The sequence below is a fragment of the Delphinus delphis genome, chromosome 18, assembly GCF_949987515.2.
Source record: "Delphinus delphis chromosome 18, mDelDel1.2, whole genome shotgun sequence".
Lineage (NCBI taxonomy): Eukaryota > Metazoa > Chordata > Mammalia > Artiodactyla > Delphinidae > Delphinus > Delphinus delphis.
The window spans coordinates 35,305,591-35,329,734 of record NC_082700.1 but is presented as its reverse complement, the minus strand read 5'-3'; the positions used below and the strand labels follow the sequence as shown (position 1 = coordinate 35,329,734).

Sequence of the window (24,144 nt, the reverse complement as noted above, 5' to 3'; positions counted from 1 at the left end):
AACAAACTGGGTTTAGGCTGACATGACGTTATTCGTAATTTTGAGTTGTTTCTACAGCTTGGTGCAAACTGATGACCTTGAAATGGTAATCTCCAATGATATATTTCAAGTTCAATGAAAATGTACTGAAGTGGAACTAAAGTGACTGAATGGAGTTACTGAGGCAAACATTAAATAGTAGTCCTCAAAAGGGCAAATATGAAAGAATAAGTTTTCTTTTATTATATTGCTCTTCTTCAGAAAAAGTCATACAGTATTTTAAAGTTATTTCCCCCACCTAACTGCAAATGCTTAGATTTCTCTGGCACAGTATTGTAAGTGAATCATTTTATTAAAGCCATATGATGATTACTATTGAGCTAAATGCTTTAGAAATTATCCAGTTGTAGAACTGCAGTATGAAAAGCTGTTTTTTAAAAGTTCTTGATAGTGCAGTTTGTTCAGTTCAAGCCAAGGAGTAAAAATCAGGTCAAGATGGTTAATTCCACCTATCTATTTCAATTTCCATTTTTGCCTTTCAACAGTACAGGCAATGATGGAAAGTGTGATGAGAAAAATTCAGGATAAAATGATCTGGCCAAGTCCTTTGAATAGAAAGAGAGAAATATCAGTTCATCCCTACAGTTAGATAATTTTAAAATTTTACATTTATGAAAATCCAAGGTACCCATTAAATAGTCAAACATCATAATATGCTCAATAATATGCTCAATAATAAAATGATTCAATAAAATAATTTCAAGGAAATTTTTACTTCATAGTTAAGAATTAATGCTTTCTCTCCTTTTACATTTTTTTTTTCACCAAGATTCCTGTTATTGTTAGCTATATTAAAATTTGCTTTGAGTTCACATGAAAGATGTAGAGCTGTCTGATCAGACACCTGGTTGTTAATGAAAATCAGTAACTGACATGTGGCTGCAAGAAGGCCATTAACAAGGAGGCAATGCAAACATGTAGAATAAAGGATGGTTTTAATTCTTTCTCCTGTCCATTCAGTCAATCACAATCTAAGGGAAGAGTCACTGCTATTGTTGTCTTGACATGCCATCAGCATGCTTGACATATATCTTTAACTAGGCTCCAATTGGTGTTCACAGTTAGCACGCATAAGGTAAACAGAACGATGTAATGATACAGTTTTCTTATTTTTTTTCTCTTTTACCTCTAAATATATCAATTTGAAAGATTCTCACCTTTTAACTCTTTGTTGACTCTTTCTTTGGAACTAAATAGTCTCTTATAAATGCCTTAGTCTAAGCTTGAGGGACCCCTGCTTGCCTGCTGCCATGCTGGATGCAGGACAGCACAGTGGGACAGCCTTGTGTCAAGAAGAGATCAGTACCTCTCAGAATCTTGATTCCCCTTTAACCAAAGCAAAGGAGGGCTTCTTATTCATACACTTGTGCCTGTCAGTCTTCTACCCTAACATTCTAGTCCTCTTTCTCTGCAGTATGATTGTACAATATCTCCTCAAATATAGACGGTCCTAGCTTTGCATGGTTCTGGTGTGAATAAATTTCATTTACCATGGCTTAGTTAAATAAAACAGCCCCTCCCAATTTTAGTTACCACAACATATTAACTGTGAATCACTGCATACAATACAAACTTTGCTACTAGCTCTTCAGTCCACAAATCACTACTTAAACAACAGATGTGCCTCATGATCAGTAACGAATCACCTCACTTTTTCCAAAGTCTGCAGGTGATTGGTCATTGCACTTCTGTTGCTGAGTTCATGCACAGACCCTGGTGTTGCTTTTTTGTCTCCTATGATAAACTCACTGTCATTTAAAAATAAAAAAAGATAATTGAAGAAAGTATTTGCCAACAAAGAAGTTAAGTGGATCATATAAAGAAAAAGGTGAGAACACTGAAAGTGATATTACAGTAGATACACATACTTCCATACCCAGTTGGTTGAGGATGGCTCCTGGAGCTTTGTTTGCACAGTTGGGCTTCCTGTGTAAGGATCATGCAGTCTGAGCTTGCTCCCAGCACCTCAAAGAATGCTCCTAAGAGGATAAACAAGTAGACCAGAAGGCTGCTTATGGTGGGACATTGTAAACATGTACAGAAACTGTCCACTCCAGCTGCCAATAAATTAGAGTTGGGTCAAGGGAATATACATTTGGCACCACAAGTTTCCTAGAAATATGATATGGAGATTTATTTTCTGCAGTAACAGAGGTTGGAAATTTTTTTTTTCCATGAAGGGCCAGATAGTAAAAAACAGAGCCTTTGTGGGTTTCCTTATGGGTCTCTTTGTTGCAACCATATGGGCATTATAGAGTGAAAGCAACTGTAGACAATAGGCAAACAAATGAGTGAGTCACAATTAAATTTTATGGTCATTGAAATTTGAATTTCACAAAATGCTAATATTCACTAAATTCACCATGAAGTATTATTCTTTGTTTGATTATTTTCAACTCTTATAATGTATAAACCAAAGCCATACAGAACAACCGGTGGGTTAGCTTTGGCTTTTAGTCCATTGTTTGCCAGTCCTTACTCTTAAAGTACCAATAAAATATAAATATTTGGAGAAAAAGACACCCAACAAATGTTTATTGGTCATAATAAATCAAAGAACTCTTCCTTTTAGAAAAACATTTATTAAATTTTCATATAGCAATTTGTATATAAGATTTAACTAATCAGGGTGGCCTTTCTCAGCCAACCTTCATAAAAATAGCAGCACTGTTCCCTTATCCTGTTCTTCCCATCCCCCTTTTTTTACTTTTAGTTATATTTCTTGATAACTAGTCATTGCATAAACTAAACTAACTTGTATATTTGTTCTTAATCTGCTGAATATAATTTAAACTGCAACAGACCAGGGACTTTTGCTGTTTGGTTTACCAGCACTGAGAACAGTGACTGGAGATTAGTAGGTGTTCAGTGAATATTTGTAGCAGAATTAGATAATCCAAAAAGGATGAATTAATAACCTGGGAACCCAAGAAATGCTGGGGAACTGGCAGTAGAATGGATACAATTGTAACCCAATTTCATAATTAGTACTTTCCAATTTGGGGGGCAGAGATTTAAAAAATCAACAAAATCTTATTTTCCTAATTTTGGGAAAAAAAGTAATATTAACAGAACAATCAGAAAGTCACATTTTCTGTTCAACACGTGAGTACCTATAAAAATTAGTTTAATTTAATAGAATTATAATTAGACTGCCAAACATATGAAACCATTATTATTCATGCCCATGCTTCAAAGGTAGACCTAGGCAATGGTCACCTTTACAGATTCCTGTAAAGAAACCACTTAAAAGGAAATTGTAATTATGTACAACAAAAAATACCTCTGACTAGAATGTAATGACAATAGATCAAGTAAAGATTAAGAATAGTATAATATGTGAACATAATTTATTTGTATAATTGGTATAAAACATATGTATTTGATTATAGTAAAGAATAATAGCTGTTTTAAAATTCTTTTAATCTGATAAATATTAAATTGATACTGACATTGAAATTTTGATATATATAAAATGTAGAAAACAATGGCTAATATATAGGGTTAAAATATATATGTGCAAATCAGATGTGCAAAAGCATAACTATATTTTTTATAGGTATACACATGTTGTTCATTAACTTCCTTTCAAAAGGAACTAAAAGTCTAAAAGTCAAAAGCTTACTAATGAGACCTTTCTTGGCTGGATTTGTTCTGTGAACTGTAAAAGTCTTAATCCTGAAAACTAGAGTTTTAAATGTGAAAAAATTTGCCAGCACTGAATAATATGTAACATTTCAAAAGATTACCTCCACCATTATTTATTGAGTCAGCATTCAGTTAAGTTTTTTACATGTGTCCTTGTCTTGATATTTGTCATGGTATCTCAAAGAGGTATGTGATATTATTGTCATTATATATATGAGGAACACCAACGTATGGAATACTTAATTATGTTGCTAAAGAATACAAGGCTCACACAGCTCTGTTATAATTTTACTAAAATAAGTAAACATCACTCATCAAGTGGTATTTGGGGTTGTTAGTGAGGAATTAGGCTTTAAAGTCTGTACACCAGCCAAAAGTCCTAAAATAACTAAAATTGTTTTCATTAAAATCCCTTACATTTCTACTAAATGCACATTAATATGGACTTAGACAAATATACACACAGATATATAGCTGTACTTTGAAAAGTTTAAATTTAGTATGGAAACATTCTTTGTTGGCTATTTCTTTGTTGTTGATACAAAATAAAATACCTAGTTTTCTATTGTATAGTTTGTTCTTATGTAAAAGTAAAAGTAAGTAATTAAATGCATAATGGTACTCCCAGCACAACACAGATACTGGAACTTTCTGAGGCATCAGCATTTTCACTTCTCCCATCTCTTGCTTACTCCAGAGAAATTAAGGTTGACATCACACCTCATCATTGAAATGATTATCTCTATCTCTCTCAGCAGGTATGGTTGGATTCCTTGAGTAATATGTATAGTTAATATGACTCAAGTGTAACAGAGTAAATTAAATGTGCTTATTCCCTGTGATATTTATTCATGAATTTTGCTCTTGGTATTAAATCATCTCTTGATGGGTATATCATTATGTGTATAGATCATTATCTACAAGTCTACATGAGCATTTCTGAACCACATTAGTGCTGCATGATCTTAAAAGGAAATTTTAAAAGTCAGGCGTCAAGACTACCTGAGTGTGAAACAGAAATAACATAAAATTCTTCAAAAGCTTTGACATTAAATAAAAATACATCTGATAATTCCAGTATATCAAAGAATATTTCATATGCATTAAAAAATCCCCAAAAGCCCAGGTTGTTATCCAACATGTGAAATGTTATTACTAGTAGAACAAAAAACATGAAAAAGCAAATAGGTTTAGTAATGAATAGCCATAGAGAAAACAGCATATTTTTGTTATTTATTTACTCATATATTTGTATGGTTTTCAAGAAGCAAGAAGATTTTTTTCATGATTTCTTTTCCACGCATATTTTTTGCAAGTCATGTTATAATGTCTATAACATTGGTTAATGTATCTCTTATTCATGAAAGTGCAGTGGTCACAAAATGTTACTTGTACATGACTGCTCACAGCAGTTTTACCTATAATAGCTAAAACTGGAAATATCCCAGGTGTTCATCAGCAGGAAACTGGATAACCAGATTACTATTAAGGAATTCAAAGGAAAGAATAAATTATTGATACACATGACACCATGGTAGAGTCACCAAAGTATGCTAGTTGACAACATTTAGATAAAGGCATATGAAATGTGTGATTGCATTCATATGAAGTTTAAGAATAGACCAAACTATTTTAAGCAGAAAGAAATTCAGAGAAGTGGTTGTCTTGGAGATGTGGAAGCTGGGGACTAACTAGGAAGGGATATGAGGGAGCTTGCTGAGGTAATGGCAATGTTTTCTATCTTGTAAGGACTTTGAATTACATAAATATATGTATTTGTCAAAATTCATTTAAAAGTACATTTAAGATTTGTGCATTTCATTGTATGTTAATATTGTCCAAAAGCTCTAAAATAATATTGAAATCTAGTTAATAATATGATGATGTGTCCAGTATGAAGTGTACTTATGTCTACAACCTTGAAATGTATTAAAAATATGATAGATGAGTAGAGGAATAACAGTTGGATAAATATGTGTTAAAGCAAATGTAGCATAATTTTAACTGTAAAATCTAGCTGAGTATGTGGAAGTTAACTGAATGATTCTTTTAAGTTTTATATATGTTCAAAAATTTTATATTATTTTGGGAAAATGAAAACAGATGTATTTAATATAACTGGATTGGTATAATAAAAATGGCAAGAACACAATGCTAAGATATAGATGAGGGATAAATAAGGCTAACTGAGAAGCCATGGGTGAGAGAATATTATAATAGGGTTAGACAAGCAAAGAAAGAGGGATAAAAGGAAAAAGACACTGAAGCATCAGATAATATATATATGTGTGGGTAGTACTGCAACCAGTGTGGTGCTTCAGATCTGAGGAAGTGAGTTGTGAAATTTGGTAAATATTAAAAGTATCCTTCAAGACATTTATGGTGGAGAGAAAAATAGGAAAAAACTGCTGGTTAAATTTGTAATGATAGCTGGTGAAGGATAGATGTTGCACTGGTAAAGAATATTGGGCTCTTCCTGGGGGAAGGGGGCCTAATGAAGGTTTTTATTTTATTATTTTATTTATATCTTTGTGTTTTAATGATCATGCTAAAAGCTGTGATAAGTTACTTTGGAAATAATGAGCTAGATGAGGACGATTGGAGAGAGACTGGAGGTAGGGAGATCATTATCTAGTTTAGTAATGTGTTGTCAGGAAAAATGGTCCATTTGATAAACACATGAAATACCCCAGGTTTGCAGGCATAAGATGACAAAGCTTCAACTAAAGTAGTAGAAATGCTGATGTAACTCAGACAGTCCCTGATAGCTGATTAACTATAGAGAGCAGAGTAATTCTGACAACTAAAATTTGAAGCCAAGTTAGATGGAAGTACTAATAGTAGGGTATAGTCTAGATATTAACAGGTTTTTTTTTTATAGTAGGAAATATAATTACCTGTGTTGAATTATAGAACTTTTTATTTAATAAGTATACCATGTATTTCAGCCTAGAAATATTTAATCCCAGAAAAATAGGATTTTTATATTTCATATCTAAAAGTTGCTTTTTTCATATGGATAATTTTTCTTTGAGGAAATAATAAACATATAAAAGTTAAATTTAAAAAAAATGGGTATTTTAGAGCATATTTAATTTTTTCAATTACTTTCTTTTGTATTTCTTAAAATAATAAAATAAGGTTTATTTACCTGTCCTGGGATTTTTTCTTTATCCTGTACACTACAGAACTAGTTCCAAACTTCAGTAAAATTATAAATAAAAATCACATATTAAGAATTAAAAGTATGTCGGAATTTTATGCTGATATTTTAAAAAGTCACTTTGAGCACATCTCATCATTAACAGGTTAAAGGTGGGAAAAAAGGGTAGAAGAAAGATCACCAATTTTGGAATTACACAGATCCCTAGATTTAAAGTCTACCTTAATTTTAACTACTTACTAAAAGGTAAAAATAAGAAGTTTCTTAACCTCTGTCAAAATCAGAATGATCAAGAATATACTCTCAACCTAAATTTGCTGTAAAATGTAAATGAAATTTTGTATATAATGGTGCTTGGAAGTTAGTAAAGTACATGTTATTGGGGGGGTGTTGGGACAAGATGGCAGAATGGGAAGATCCTGGACTCCCCTCCTTCCACAGACACACCAAAATTACAACAACACATACAGCAACTATTTCTGAGAATGACCTGAAAACTATCAGAAAAGATTTTCCACAACTAAAGATAAAAAGAGGAAGCCACATTGAGATGGTCAGGAAGGGTGCAGATGCAGTCTGCCTGGGACCCACACCCGCAACACTGGAAACCAGGGACAGGAATGATATCACATTTGTGGTGGTCCTCCCTGAGAAACAAAGCCTCAAAACCCTACATGAATCTCCTGAACCCTGGGGACTTGCACTGGGAAGACAAGCTCCCACAATGTTAGACTTTGAAAACAAGCAAGCTTATGTCCAGGAGAGGCAGAGGGGTATAGAAAACCAAAATTTGCTCTTAAAGGTGCATGCAAAACTCACTTGCTCTGAGACCCAACACAGAAAAAAGCACCTGAGTCATACTGAGGGGATTTATTGATTAATTTTAAGGTGTGTTTCCGAGGGACTGGGAGCTGTTAGAACTTTCTCTGGGTATAGAGGAACTGGCAAGGGCCAGTCATTTTTGTTTGTTTGTTTTTCCATCATCCTCTACCTAGCTGACCCTGTGCTGGTAGGTGTCATTTCTGACTCTCCCCACGTAACTTACTTGCACAATTCAACCCACCCCAGGTTCACCTGTGGACCTGACAAAGGCAGTGCTCCTCCAAAGTGGCCACCTACCAGACCCAATAACCACTTTCAGCTGGCAGCAGAGACCATCCAAAGCAGCTCCTTTCACCACCAGTCCTGGCAGGCACACTTGATTGGCAGTACAGCCTATCCAAGGTGGCTCTCCACCCTGACAGGCTTGGCAGGTGCCCTTGACCAGCACTGATATTTCCCTGAAGGTGATCTCACACCAGGAGCCAGTCACACACAACAGAGTGCATGCAACATTTGTGACTAGGCCTTTCAGCCAGATGCATGGCAGGCCAGTCCCACACACTAGGTATATCCACAGCAATCACAGCCCAACCACAACATGAGAGCACATGCAGCCCACACAGGAGAAAATCCTGGGTCACCTGGTTCTGGCAACCAGGCAAGACAGTGCTACTTGGTCTGATAGGACACCTCTACTCAAAACCACTCTTTCAAGACCAAGAGATGTAGCTGATCTACCTAATGCATAAGAACAAACACAAAGAGTTAGGAAAAATTAGACAAAGGAATATGTTGAAAATGAAAAAACAAGACAAAGCCTCAGAAAGAAAAAATAGCTAAATAAAATGGAGATAAACGATCTTCCAGGAAAAAGGGTTCAAAGTAATGGTCATAAAAATGTTCACTGAGCTCAGGAAAAGATGAAGGAACACAGTGAGAACTTCAATAAAGAGATAAAAATATATATAAAAAAAACTATACTAGAGGGAGTCAACAGCAGATTAGATGTTGCAGAAGAATAGATCAGTGTAAAAGACCCAATCAGGATAGTAAAAAGAAAAAAGAAACCAAAAGATGAGGACAGTTTAAGGGAGCTCTGAGACAAAACCAAGCATACTAACATTAGCATTATAAGCTTCCCAGAAGAAGAGAGAGAAAAAGGGACAGAAAAACTATTAGAAGAAATAATGGTGAAAACATCCCTAAACTGGTGCAAGAAAGAGACATTCAAGTCCAGGAAGCACAGAGAGTCTCACAGATGAACCTATACCGTGACAAAATTATATAATCATCTCAATAGATGCAGAAAAAGCTTTTAACAAAATTCAACATTCATTTAAGATACAAAAACTCTCAACAAAGTGAGTGTAAAGGGAGCATACCTCAACATAATAAAAGTTATATATGACAATCCCACAGAAGCATCATACTCAATGGTGAAAAGCCAAAAGTATTTACTCTAAGATCAGGAAGAAGATAAGGATGCCCACTCTTTCCAGTTCTATTCAAAATATTATTGAAAGTCCTAGCCACAGCAGTCACACAAGAAAAAAGAAATAAAAGGCATTCAAATTGAAAGGAAGTAAAACTGTCACTGTTTACAGATGACATGATACTATATTTAGAAAACCCTAAAGACTCCACCAAAAATATTGGAGCTTATGAATTCAGTGAAGTAGCAAGATATAAAATTAAAGTACAGAGATATGTAGTATTTTCATACACTAATAATGTTCTATCAGAAAAATAAATGAAGAAAACAATGTCGTTACAACAGAATCAAAAAGAATAAAATACCTAGAAAAATTTAATCTAAAACATGAAAGATCTGTACTATGAAATCTATAAGACACTGATGAAATTGAAGACAATACAAAAAAATTGAAAGATATAATGTGCTCATGAATTGGAATAATTAATATTGTTAAAATGTCCATACTACCCAAAGCAATCTATGGATTCAATGAAATCCTTACCAAAATACCAATGGCATTTTTTCACAGAACTAGAACAAATAATCCTAAAGTTTGTAGGGAATCACAAAAGACCCAAATAGCCAAAATAATCCTAAGAAAGAAGAAAAAGACTGGAGGTATTATGCTCCCTGATTTCAAAGTATACTACAAAGTTATAGTCATCAAAACAGCATGGCAGTGGCATAAAAACAGAAACATAGATCAATGGAACTGGATAGAGAGCTCAGATATAAACTTACACTTATATGCTCAATTAGTCTATGACAAAGTAAACAAGAATATACCATGGGGAAAAGACAGCTTCTTCAATAAATGTCTTGGGAAACTGGGCAGCCATATGCAAAAGAATCAAACTGGATCATTTTCTTACACCATATACAAAAATAAACTCAAAATGTATTACAGACTAAAGTGTGAAACCTGAAACCATAAAATCCTAGAAGAAAATGTGAGCAGTATGCTTTTTGACATCAATCTTAGCAATATTTTTTTTTTGTATATGTCTCCTCAGGCAAGGGAAACAACAGTAAAAATAAACAAAAGGGACCACGTCAAAGTGAAAAGCTTTTGCACAGGGAAGGAAACTATCAACAAAAAGAAAGACAACCTACTGAATGAGAGATGATACTTGCAAATGATATATTCAATAAGGAGTTAAAATCCAACCTACATGAATCCAAATCATAGAATTGAATATCAAAAACACAGCCTGGGCTTCCCTGGTGGTGCAGTGGTTGAGAGTCCTCCTGCCGATGCAGGGGACACGGGTTTGTGCCCCGGTCCGGGAAGATCCCACAAGCCGCGGAGCGGCTGGGCCCATGAGCCATGGCTGCTGAGCCTGAGCGTCCGGAGCCTGTGCTCCCCAACAGGAGAGGCCACAACAGTAAGAGGCCCACGTACCACAAAAAAAAAAAAAAAAAAAAACACACAGCCTGATTAAATAATGTGCAGAGGACCTGAACAGACATTTTTCCAAAGAAAACATATGAATGACCAGAAGACACATGAAACAATGTTCATATCACTAATCATCAGGGAAATGCAAATGAAACTCATGAGATTTTGAGATCTTACACCTGTCAGAATGGCTCTCATCTAAAATACAACAAATAACACATATTGGTGAGGATGTGGGGAAAAGGGAACCCTTGTATACTGTTTTGAGGAATGTAAATTGGTGCAGCTACTATGAAAAACAATATGGAGTTTCCTCAAAAAATTAAAAATAGAACTTCCATATTACTCAGCAATTTCACTTCTTGGTATTTACCTGAGGAAAATAAAAACACTAAATCAAAAAGATATATGCATCCCTATGTTCATTACAGCATTATTTACAATAGCCAAGATATGGAAACAACTTAAGTGTCCACAGGTAGATGAATGAATAAAGAAGATGCAGTATACATATACAACCAAATAATACTCATCCATAAAAAAATGAAACCTTGCCATTTCAAAAGCATTGATGAATCTAGAGGATAACAGCCTAAGTGAAGTAAGTCAGACAGAGGAAGACAAATATTCACTTATATGTTTACTCTAAGGAAAAAATCAAATGAACAAACAAAACAAAAACAGGCTCATAGATACAGAGAACAAATAGCTGGTTGCCAGAGGGGAGGGAAGTGGAGGGTTGGGCAACATAGGTGAAGAGAATTAAAAGGAAAAAACTTCAAGGTAAAATAAACATCACAGGGATGTAATATACTATATAAGGACTTTAGTCAATAATACTATAATAATATTTTATGGTTATATATGGTTACTAGAGTTAACTGCTGTCATCATTTCATAATGTGTTTAAATGTGAAATCACTATGTTGTACACCTGAAATTAATATAATATTGTACATCAACTATACTTCAATCAAAATATGTGTATAAATCATTGATGAAATAATTTTATCATTCCCAAATGATCAATTACTAAGGATAAATAACAGATTCACAATAATTCTTTTTTCTTGAGGAGTACTTCTGGGAAAGTTATTCAGGTAATGGCAATCTTTTGTTTACAGTTTCCCTTTAAAATCTTCCAAAGATTATAAATAAAGGAGAATTTCATAGTTATACAAAGTTTATATTGATAAATAGTATATATACACACACATACATGTGATTTTTCATTTTGGATATTTACTAAAATTAGCTAAATAGGTTGTAATTTAAGTATGGCAGATATTTACTGAAAGCCTACTCTAAATAACAATGCTTTCTGATGTTAAGAATGTAAAGTTCCTGTCTCCAAGTTGCTTATAATTTAGAAAAGGGAATTAATCTATTATATTAGAACAAATATGCTCATGAATTTATACTTGTAGTTCTGAATATTTGTTAACAATGCCTCAGATCCAAGATATGTATTGATTTCTATTTAAGCTCAGGCATGAATTTGAATTGTATTTGCTATGGGAAGAATATGTAAGGATTCAATCAAATTGTTAGTGAGTCATCATCTACATTGTAATCAGAACTGCTCTAACTTATTACATGATATAATGTAATACTTTGAGGTAGAATTATTATCTTCATTGTAGAGATGTGGAAGTTACATGTGAATATAGTATTACCAAATTTGTGAATATTCAAACACTGTCAAACCATGGAAACATCAATGGTATACTTTATAAATATGTAAAAAGTGGGGAAATGTCAGGTTTGCTAATAGTTTAATTCTAAACAAAATCCGTACTCTCCAAAAAGTATAGGGCATAAAACAAGTAAAATAATCTATGGAGGAAAAAATCAGGATACAAAAGAAAAAGGAGGCTTCTGCTTGATAGAGAATGGAAGACACTCCAAAGTGCCCTCTAATTAAAATACCAGTAAATCTGGGCAAATTGCAATAATAAAATTAATTTTTTGCATTGCTGGACTTGAAAGTAAGAAAAAACTCCAAGAAAAAAACTTCAGCCAAATAGCTGAAGAACAGTGAGGTGAAACCTGGGATAGGGTTTGCTACCCGAGTACAAAAGATAGCATTTCCTTGGAGTGGATGTCCACACCTACAGTAAGATCTAGAGCATCTGCTTTGGGCCTAACATGAGGTGGGAGAATGATCCAGAGACTTTGCATTAAGCCTGGAGCATTGAAGAGGACTGATAAAGCTGTATGTCACTGGTGGCCCTGGTTCTTTGTTAAAACTGACTTATGCTTGCTAGAGGAAAGTGTGAAAAGATTTTAATGTAAAATGGAACCCAAAAATATGAAATAGATAATCTCACGCATGCTCCCTGAGGGAGATAACACAAGAACCGAGAAACTGATTTCCCACAAATGCCTGATTTAAAGACCAAAATTTACCAATGACCGTCTGCCAAGAATCTCTCCCCATCCTCAAGCCAATAAACTAACTTCTTGGACTCTGGCTGGAGTCTGCCCTCTTTGCATTCCTTGCCCATAAATACAGCCTGCCCCAAACCCTCAGTGGATGAGCCTGTAGCTTGCTAGAGATTGCATCTCCAGAATTGCAATTCCTCTGCTATTCCTGGTGTCAGAAACAACAAACAATAGACTTAGACTCTCAAGCTTTTAGATGTTGGAGTTATTAGCTGCAGAATATAAAATAAACCTGTGAAATATTTAAAGAAATAATAGATTAAATTTTTCAAAAAGCATGTAAGATGAGAACATCAGCAACATTATCATATATATCTCAAAAAAATTCGAAGAGAAGTTTCATAAATGGACAATGTTGAAATTACAAATTTGCAGGGGCCTCTGCTGTTAAGTATGGATTAGCTTGTATCAAATAAGCTATCTCCATAAGAATAACTATAAAGTGATAGTCTTAGAATACAAAATTTAGCTGTTTAAAGACATTAGAGATTAAAAAAAATGATATCAAACACTTAGGAAGACAAATCCCAGATAGAAGGGATGAGAATTGAAATGAGGCCAACATCCTTTGCCATTTTCCCCTTGGGAAATGGCTGATTCACAGGCAGCACTAGGCTGAGAGTCCTTGAAGCACTTGTTGGCCCAGGCTTGTTGGTAGCCTTATGCAGCTGGGGAAACACTAACTGTAGTTCAGGGCAACCAAGGTAGTCAGCACTTTAGACTCAGAAAAAAGAATGAGAAGGCATTATTGCTTGTCTTCTGGGCACTTACTAATTTGTAAGACATATACAAGGAGAGACAGAAATCCAGGCAGAAAATGGAAGCTAAGATGCTAAAAAATTAGAACTGGTTCTTCTGAGGTGAAAATAAAATGGCATTCAGGGCCCAGTAAAGACCAATGACCTTGGTATACATACAGAAAGCAAACAAGGAGTAGGGCGACCCTCACAGATACTACATCTTAGCCTCAAATTATCTAATGCTTGTTTGGAAGAAGGTGTTTTGCTCTTACTTAAGTGTCTGTCAAAAGGAAAGTTATCTCTGAGAGAATTTAAGGTTGTCCATAGCCTCTATATATTCTCATACACAGTATTCATCATTCTCTCCAAAACTGCCAGGTATGCTATGCTACATACTAGATGTTTACAGCAAACTTGTAAAATATTTAAATTATTCCTTATAAAATAGACAAAATGAGAAAAACACCTCAGAAGCTATTTCTATTGAACTTTATGCCAAATACTGTAGGCAATTAGTTCAAGAAACTGAAATAAAATATGTAATAATTGGAAAAATAGCAAACTAATATGTCACTCTTCAGCAGTATATTTGATGATTAAATACATAAAAAATTGAAATTACAAAAATATTCAATTTCATTACGAAAAGGAGAAATATAAATGTAATGACAAGAATACAGGGTTCATTATATTATTTTTTCTACTATTATGCTAAAATTTTTAATAATAAAAAGGGTTTTTAGACAGAAAATTTGTTGACAAGGCCCTAAAAATGGCACTATTTCCATAATTTAGTGCTACTATAAATTCTTAAAAATTTTCAAGAAAGAAATCAGCTCATATGTCACAAAAGCTTTACCTTCCCACCCAGTAATTTTTCAGCCAGTTATCTGTATAAACACTCAAAGCTTAGGAAAAACTCTTAACGTATGCAGATACTAGTGATGGTGTTATTTATAGAAAATAAAATGGATTATTCCACCAAAGTGTTTTATAATAGGATTAAGCTCAAGTAAACCGTGGCATTTTTAATGTGAATAAGAATTAGTAAGGTACTTGAAATGATGTATTTAAAAAATTTAATGAAATATAAATTTACACATATAATATAATTAATAAATAAAAGCAACAAAATAATAATTCTTAGGTATGTTAATAAATCTAAATATGCCTATATTTAGATACCAGAGTGAGAGAGATGAAGACAATTGTAAATAGGTAATCTCTGTATAAATGTAGATATAGAGTTATGTCTGTATACAAACATGTATACACACACACACACACACACACACACACACACATGCACATTTACAGAGAAATTTGGAAAAGAAAATATGTCACTCTGTTAACAATGGTAACAATGATTATATTTAAGTTATAAGCTCACAGTTGGTTTTCCTTTTCTTATCTATACTACTGTATATTTACCAGGTTTTCAATATATGTTCATAATTAGAATGAAATAAAATGAATCTTCAAAAAATACAATTTCTATGAGTACAAAACCAAATTATTTTTACTTGCATGGAATTTTCTAATAATCAACCAACATCAGAAAATAAATTCAATAGACTTTTGATACAAATATTTTCCAGTAACCAATAGCACCAAATTTTATTTCATAGCTTACATGAATCATACATTAGTGTGAGACATTTCAAGCACTTGAGAATAAGCAATTAGTGTTTTACTTTTAACTCAACCTTCTAAAGGATTTATGATGATTCCTATGTGATTTGTAATAAAATTCTTACCAAAATGAAAGCATATTTATTGGTACAATTTACTGCATTGTTTTAAATCTGCATTTGATTTCAGTTGAAAACATTTAAAAAATTTATCCTCCTAATAAAAATAGTTTTTAAAAATTCATTGACTTTTTCCGTATTTAATTTTATGTCCCCTCATTTTTCATTCATAGTAGAACAAACATTAATAAATATATTAATCATTTTAATTGTCCTTAAATATGCTATAAATTACTACATCGTTTAAAAACTTATTTTTCAGTATTTTCCAGTATGGCAGCAAATTAAATCATACTTTCCAAGAGATACTGCTAACTTCATTTATGACTTGATTCTTTTCTCTCATACAATTCATGTGATTCCCAACTCTTAAATGTTGTTTGTATTGGTATAAAAGGCATTTAATTTCTACATAATGCTAATCATATAAATTCCACTGATATGAATATCTTGTTGTCCTATCTTCTTCCCTATGTCACATTACTATTATGTCATAGAACCACTATAGTCCATGCCTCCAAAGTTCCTAGATGGCTTGGCCTTAGTCCATAATGTGATAAGGAAAGTCAGCCCAGGTTGCTGCTGAGTTCTCTGATGGTTTCTTTGGCACTGAACAAGCATGTTGGAATGCTGTGTATTAGTTTAGCCTCTTTACATTTAATCACTGTAATTGTTACAGAAACACAATACAGTATTGAGAAAAGATAAATTAGACTAGAGATTTTAAGTGACATTCGTGGATTTGAACAGGCATCTCTCTGATCGCAAAGACTACTTTCTTCACTCGGAACATCACCTGCTTTCTATGATGTCTAGATTTCAATTCAGAATCTATCATTCTTATCCTTTCCCTGAAATCTGCTGTGTCTTTCCTCTACTACCATGTGGCTTTCATTTCTCCACTGGCTATATTTCAGCCATAAAGGATTTCTCTCCATTTTTAAAGATATCACTCTTCTTTAGCTGTAAACCCTCACATTTGATTTATCTCTAGTCTGGAATTCACCACCACACCTACTCTGCTGCTCCAGTAATGTGCTAAACTAATGCCTAATAATTCTTTAGATTTCAACTAAAAACAGCAACAACAACAAACACTTTCTCTGTACTTCTCTACTCTTCTAGACTAGACTAGGTTGGCTCCCAAGCATTATACTGATTTCACTCGCAATTCCATTCCTGTAACACTCATTTTATTCACAAATATTTTGTTTACTCTTTGCTTTCCTAGAGTAACTTGGAAGCTTTGTGAGGTAGGGGTAATATTCATAATGTTCACAAGTTCTTAACACAGAGCCGGCACAAAATAGATGTGCAAAAAGTGCATCATTATAGGATGCATGTATGTGTGGATATAAGAAGAAAGGAGGGGAAAGGAGAGAAAAATGCTCTGAATTTTCTTAATATTTACAGAAAATCTGCAAGAGTTGTACTCATAGTTTATCAATCCCATAAAATATCATACAAATCCCAGTAACTGTGGAGCTGAAGAGGAATTCAATAAAATGTTTACATAGCCTTATGAGGCACAATATGAATATGTAAATAATTCCAAAAAGCACACTAAATATTGCATATCATTGTATTGTATTGTAACATAGTGTATTATATTGTATTGCATTATTTTTCAAATTAGTCATGCAAAGTAAATTCCAATGTTTTGCTATATTTTTTCTTTTGATTTCCCTGCCTCTTTTTACATTTTAATTTTCCTCATTACCTTTAAAGAAAAGAAAACACAATTTTAAGATAAAATCTTAATGCCTATTTAGAGAGAGCACAAGTTAATAAGATGTAGAAAACAGCTTTTAAGCAAAAAGCACAATGCAAATACAAGGGATTAACTTGAAAATGTCCTAGTTGTTCTTTAAATCTCTTGAAACTGGTAAAGTTTTTGCTGCAGCAGGAAAAGTAGGTTCTCTGAGGTTTGGTAATGTCAGATTTTTGTCTAAGTTATGGGATATATTTAATATCCAATTCGTAGAGTGCAGAGGATATGGTAAGAATTCCTAAAATTTCCTTCAATTTTTTTTCTATTTTATTGCTGATTTAATCAGGAATATCTTTTTAAATCCCTTGTTTTGTCACACGCTTTTAATCTTCTGGACTACTGGATAAGTGGAACAATAGCTAAATGATTAGTAGTGTTCAATTATAAAATGAAAGATTCAAAATCCCTAAGAAAGTTCAATTTCTTAAGAATTTCTTCAGCCTCAAAAGACTGCTGTGTAAAATTAGACAAATTCAAATGCTGACAAAGAGCTTAACTCAAAAGACCCCCCCCATACTCGTATTATTTTATGCTATGGTAATTGTATTTAAAGTCGTTAAATTTAAAAATTTAAATTAGTCATGTCTTTTGGCTCTTCATAGCATAGTGATTTTTATACTAATGTTAATTTGTTGTTTATTGCTCAGTCCTAGTCACTGGCTGGCCTGATTTCATCAATGTTCTTTCTTTATTTTTTCAATGATATGTGCATATTTACAAATGGAATTTATCTTATACAGGCATTCATTCTGTAGAATGCAGTGTTCTTGAAAAGTAAATGTCATTCATTAGACTTTAAAATTTGATAAACATATATAACATCATTGTCCTTTTATTGATATTTACTTTTATAGGTAAAATGAACTTATTAAGATGTTACAATAGGGCTTCCCTGGTGGTGCAGTTGTTGAGAGTCTGCCCACCGATGCAGGGGACACGGGTTTGTGCCCCAGTCCCGGAGGATCCCACATGCCGTGGAGTGGCTGGGCCAGTGAGCCATGGCTGCTGGACCTGAGCGTCTGGAGCCTGTGCTCCGCAATGGGAGAGGCCACAACAGTGAGAGGCCCGCGTACCGCAAAAATGTTACAATAAAGTTTGCATGCTTCTGCTCCAAGAAATGGCAAATTATATCACGTGCTGTGTGTTATTTAGTATTTATTACTCTCATAAGGACTACATGGATACAGGTTAATAGATTTGTTTTCTAAGCTTGAAAAACATTTTTGGGGACATTTCAATATAATTTCTGGCTATTTTTGAGAGAGATTTGTATCTAAGATATTTTGTTTCACCACTTTATAAAAGAGGGTGTTAAGCACTATATCATTTAGGGGGGAAATTTTTGACTTGGTCTCTTAAATAATAACATTAAAGAAAGAGTTAGAAGTGGAGAGAGACAGGGAAGGAGGGAGATTGATGCCATTTCCTTAGTTCTTAAAGTGTCAAGTCATTTACCCTTTTTAACTAATAGTTAAGCTCTTGAATATATATGTTAATATTTTAATGCTCGTTTAATGTGATAATCACTAGAAATCCATAGCCCAGCAAATAGGAGTAAATCTTCAAAAAATTAAACTAGTGAAAATCATTTTATAGCCACAGATATCTTCTTGGCAAATAAAAAATGAGAAATGTGTGTTGTTCTCTATTGATTACCTGAATTGTTTCCCTTTGCCTCCTATTTTGGGATCTCACTTCACAGTAGTTGAGGTAAGTTCTGTTGCTTCCTCCTGATTCTTTAACAACAGAGTTCCTTTAACAGAGCTTGAATATGTGGTCATACTCTATGTTTGCCAACTGTATTTTGTACATGTATAGTAAATGTATTATGGATAATTATGTCACCTATTAGATGCAAACATAGGACACTTACATTATTTGTCTTGTGTACTTGTTCAGGAAAATTAAGACACATAAAAAAGGCTAAAGAGAACAAACATTCATGGAGATTTTCCCGCTAACTATAGAAAAGTAAGAACAAAACCTTCGAATGTATGTATTTGGTCTTAAATCATTCACTTCCTTGTAAGAGTAAAAATGGTAAAAAAAAATTTAAATTTGTAAATGATACCTGCCATAGTCAGTACACCCATTTATAATTGTCTACTTCTTTGTCTGGCTTCTGTATGAGATTCTAAACCCCTCAAAAGCAGAGACTCGCTCCTTCATAATATTACTCTCAGCGAGCATGTGGCTGGCAGATTACATTTCCTTTACTTAGAATAGAAATACATGTTTCAATATATCCAACAAATTATTTGGCCCGTGTTTTCTAGGTACTTTTAATCTCTTTTTCATTTCATATGAAGTCTTGTACATAATGCATGAGATAAAACATTTAAAGATGAGTAAGAAGCAGAAGCAGCAACTACAGATTGAAAAAATGGAAAACTGAGAGGTGTCTTAACTTTTCCCTAAATCTTAAATCTTAATGAATAAAGCTGTGATTCTGTGAAGTTTGTTGGTATTACACAGGTTACAACCGTAAAATCACGTTATGGTGTGATACAGTGTGTGTATTACTAAAGATCTAGAACTAAATACCTTTGTTGTTATCCATTCCTCCCACTGCATACAGAGTTCCAACTGTAGATTTTCTAGGTTTAGTTCTTGGACTTTGCATTAAAGTTCTTCTTTCTGGCAATAGATGGTATTTCATTGCTTCCAGAATCAGCTTTTGACATTCCAGATCATTCTTAAATAATGTATGGTTTTCTAGGTCAGCCAATATCTGTGAATAATGCACAATCACTGTTAATAATGATTTTTATAGAGATGAGCATAAGCTATCAAATGAAAAGTAGAAGAGGGATGTAAAATATAATAAGAATTAATTACACTAACAAATAAATATGAGTAAAATGCATGGCTTCCAAGAGAAACAGAACAGATATTATTTTTGATTCCATATTATTTATTATCATTTTACCACACAGAGTATAAAGGTACTTCTAAAGATCACATTTTCAATTCCCTTTCCTTTTTAAGAAAGCTGTTCACAAGTCAAATATAGTTGCCTATTTGGCCATAAACATGTCTGGTGAAGTAAATTAAAAAATAAAGTTCAACAAATTAAGTCCTAACAAGCCTATCATAAATATTCACATATTTACTTTAAGATGTTCCAAGTATAGTTTAAATCCCTTTCAAACCGAAAAAAATCTCAATAAAAATAAAAATTTATGCTCGTAACATCTTTTTAATTATGCAAGCAGTTGAAAAGCTGTACATCAGGCAAAGTAATAGTTTCCAGCCATGAAACTAAAAAAAAATTTACCAAAAATGCAGCACCTGAGGGAATAATAGAGTGAGACCAGAGTTTTAAGTTCTATTATGTCTCCCTTTTACTACAGAAGGTTATCATCTCCACAAATTATTTTCTGTACATTTCTTTGAATGTAACCAAAGTATCTTTAATTTTCCTCTCTCTGTCCCTCTTTAGATTTTCTTTTTCCTTGACTGTTTCAGTATCACATTCTCTTCTTTTGTTCATGAATCCTGTTTTACTTCAAGTGAGTTAAATCTATCATATGGATTTACAAAATTAATAAGTAGAAAATTTAACATTGACTCACTGACCTTTTCGTCTACATTGATAAGACACTGTACCACATTGGTACACAAATATATTGAGTGAATAAATTAATAAATGATAGCAGCATATAATTAATTGATTTTAACACTATAATTTGAATCTTAATTAAATAAAGTTATTTAACCATTGTAATAAATAAATTACTGGTGGAGATGTCAGAAAGAATATAAAAACACATAAGATACTCATATATATAAGAGGTGGGAAAGATAACAGAATGGCTCTGAGGCTGAATAAGGAGTATAACATATTAGAATTACCAGATACTTTGGAATATAGAAGGGAAGATGTTTAGTTAAAGTCTTGCTTATGCTTCTCTTCTTATATATTAAAACTTTAGTTGCCTTCCTACTCATTTCTTTCTTTTTTAAGGGACTACTATTTTACTTGTAAGATATTAATGAATAGAGACCTTAATGAAATAGAGTTGGGGGCTCAGAGGGGGAGCTCTCATACTGTGAGACAATAGTAGAGCCAACAAAAAGAAGAAAGACTCGCCTTCTTTCATGGCAAGGACTCAACCCATGAAAAGCCAGGAACGAACTCATTTGTTTGCTTAAGGGAACTATTATAGTTTTTAAAATTCAGTAAGATGATATATACATTGATGATAAAGCTGAAGCTAAAAACATTGATTTTATCATCTTTTTGGATAGCTAAATATTTATATATTTCTAAACACTCATACAATGTATATAAGGACTATTTCAAAATGTTTATGGATAATATACAGTTATAAAGAAATGTATGGAATACTGTAAAAATAAAGTATCAGAGCAGAGTCAACTCTGAGTGCCTAGGTTTAAAATACTTTCAAGTAATAATTTCTAAAAGGAAATGAATTTCTCAATGTTGATAGATGTATGCATAAAAATATATTACATATTATTTATTTTAAAGTATATCCTAGAACTTGAAAAAGAATACATACATATATATTTATAACTGAATCACTTTGCTGTATACCTGAAACTAACACAACATTGCTAATCAGTTATACTCCAATTTAAAATAAAAATTTTAAAAAGATGCAAATTCAAAAAAAGAAAAAAAAAGAACTCCTTAGACCTAGAACTTAGATCTCAGACTCCCTAGACCTCACTGCATGTGTGGCAGTCCACTTGGTCTTGAGTAAGGCTTGTCTTAAGTTTCAAAATCTCCATTTATGGGCAAACACCTCCTCTCCAGGCCTCTTCAAAGCCCACCTGGGCCTCACATGTCTGCACGTATTATAAATGGTTAAGAAACAGAGAAGAAGCCAACAGATCACAAACTTTTACATAGAGAGGTCAGCAGAAGGATCAACCATTAGAAAGACAGTGAAGTTGGTTTTGAATGAGTTTAAAGCATCTCTGCTTCATTCTCTCTCCAACTATCCAAACCACACTTCCTGGGGCTCATGAGTAAGGTGGGCTGGCACTCCTCCCCTGGGTCCCCTTCATCCCATCAGGAGGCTGCCAAGTTTGCTCTGGCAGGAACCACACCCACCAACTTCTCCCTGTTTAGTATCTCTGTTCCGCCATCCCCAAATGTCAACTGTCTAATCTGATGAACAGTTTCTAAATGTGAGAATGCCTTACTCAGGAAACACATGGTTTATTTAACTCGAGCCTTCTGAAGACAGTGGCCCTGTTTTTCTTGTTTCTCCCAATAAAAATCAGCTCATAGCAAGCCAAAAAAAAAAAAAAAAGATCTGGAAGATATACAATATAAAATTAAAACTTATACTTTATTTCTGTAAAATGACAGATATTCTGTACTTAAATGATATTTTCCATTTTATTAACAAATCATTTTGTAAAATTTCTTAACTTTAGTGTACCCAATCATTTGAAAAAGTTATTTATTTTGAAAAAAATTGAATTCTTCATAATCTCTGTACTTATTACTGTGTGTTTTCAAACTATTACTTGTAACTATTTCTCACTTATGAGTACTATATGACTTGTGTCTGTATTTCATCTCCCCTGACACTTTTTAGGATTATTCCATCCCAAATTCAGGCACAAGTTCGGAATAATAAGATGGTTAAGTTATCCTTTAAACTTGGACTATCTTTAGATTTTCTGCAATGATCCAAGATTAACACAAATTTTTCTCCTCACTATACAATGGAAGTTAGTTTTGTTTTTTACATTCTTAAATTTTTGAATAAAATTAAACTACTGTAACAGTTCCTCTGCTTGTTCCACTTAGAAAAAATATCAATATGTTTCAATAATGGTATACTACTTTGAAACATAGTCATGTTTATGTACAAGAATTTGTACAGTAATTGTCTATAAATCAGATTTTATTCTTAGGATATTATATACTAATACCCTTTCCAGTCAAAGATAATTATAGTACAACTTAGTTTACAAGAAAAATGTCCTTGGAAGTTTGTCAATATCTTCACTGTTAGATATGTTCTTATGCTTGGGATAAAAATTGACTATGTCCTTATGAGTTAATTGTGCATTAAACCTCAAGAAAAGATCTCACTATGTGCAAAATAATGTTTCAGAATATTTTGTCATGTAGAAAATATGTCAGAAATAAGAATATCCTTAGACAATATGAAGGACAGCATAGGGTGTATTAACGATTAAGACTGTAAAATTCTAGGAAGCTGATCCATCCGAGGATCCATGTCAGCTAGGCAGTCACTTTGCAAATATGATCTACCTCTCTATAACATTGGTAGTTTATCTTTGTGAGTAAATAATGACCATCAAGTTGTAGGGTAAACCTATAGTGGCAGAAGAGAACTGGGTCAATAAACATATATACAAATCTTGTGTATGATATTCAGAAATGACTAACATAAAATACTAGAATAATATATCCCTTAATAGCTAGAATACTCAATAGTAACTTTGTTAGTTCCAGTTGCCAGAAATGTTATAAATTTTTAATTAGAATAAGGATGTTCTTTGAAATTGTTTATATTAAACATTATTACTTTATTTTTGTACATTCTTCTTAAAGTTTACTGGCTTTATCACTAACTTCACTTTAATTAGGAAAAAATGAAAAGAAATACAATTATTTAAACAATACTTCTTTCAAATGACCATTACATTTGTTATTAAAAGACAAATAATTTTGATTGTTAATGGTTTGAGGAGTTGAACCACATATTAGCACCATAAAAATATTTAATGCGGAGAACCTTTAAGATGGCAGAGCACTAAGATGTGGAGATCAAATTCCTCACCACAAATATATTAAAAATGCATTTATATGTGGAACAACTCCTACAGAACACCTACTAAACGCTGGCAAAAGACCTCAGACTTCCCAAAAGGCAAGAAA

General features: G+C 33.1%; 1 protein-coding gene across 2 annotated transcripts in view; it reads right to left on the bottom strand.

Moving 5' to 3' along the window:
- Nucleotides 1–24,144, bottom strand: part of KLHL1 (kelch like family member 1) — a 382,458-nt gene that overhangs the window by 86,897 nt on the left and 271,417 nt on the right. For both annotated transcript variants that reach the window (XM_059996028.1, XM_059996029.1), the window contains one exon: nucleotides 19,797–19,983. In XM_059996028.1, coding sequence (XP_059852011.1) covers nucleotides 19,797–19,983 — 187 coding nt within the window. The remainder of the gene's footprint in view (nucleotides 1–19,796; nucleotides 19,984–24,144) is intronic.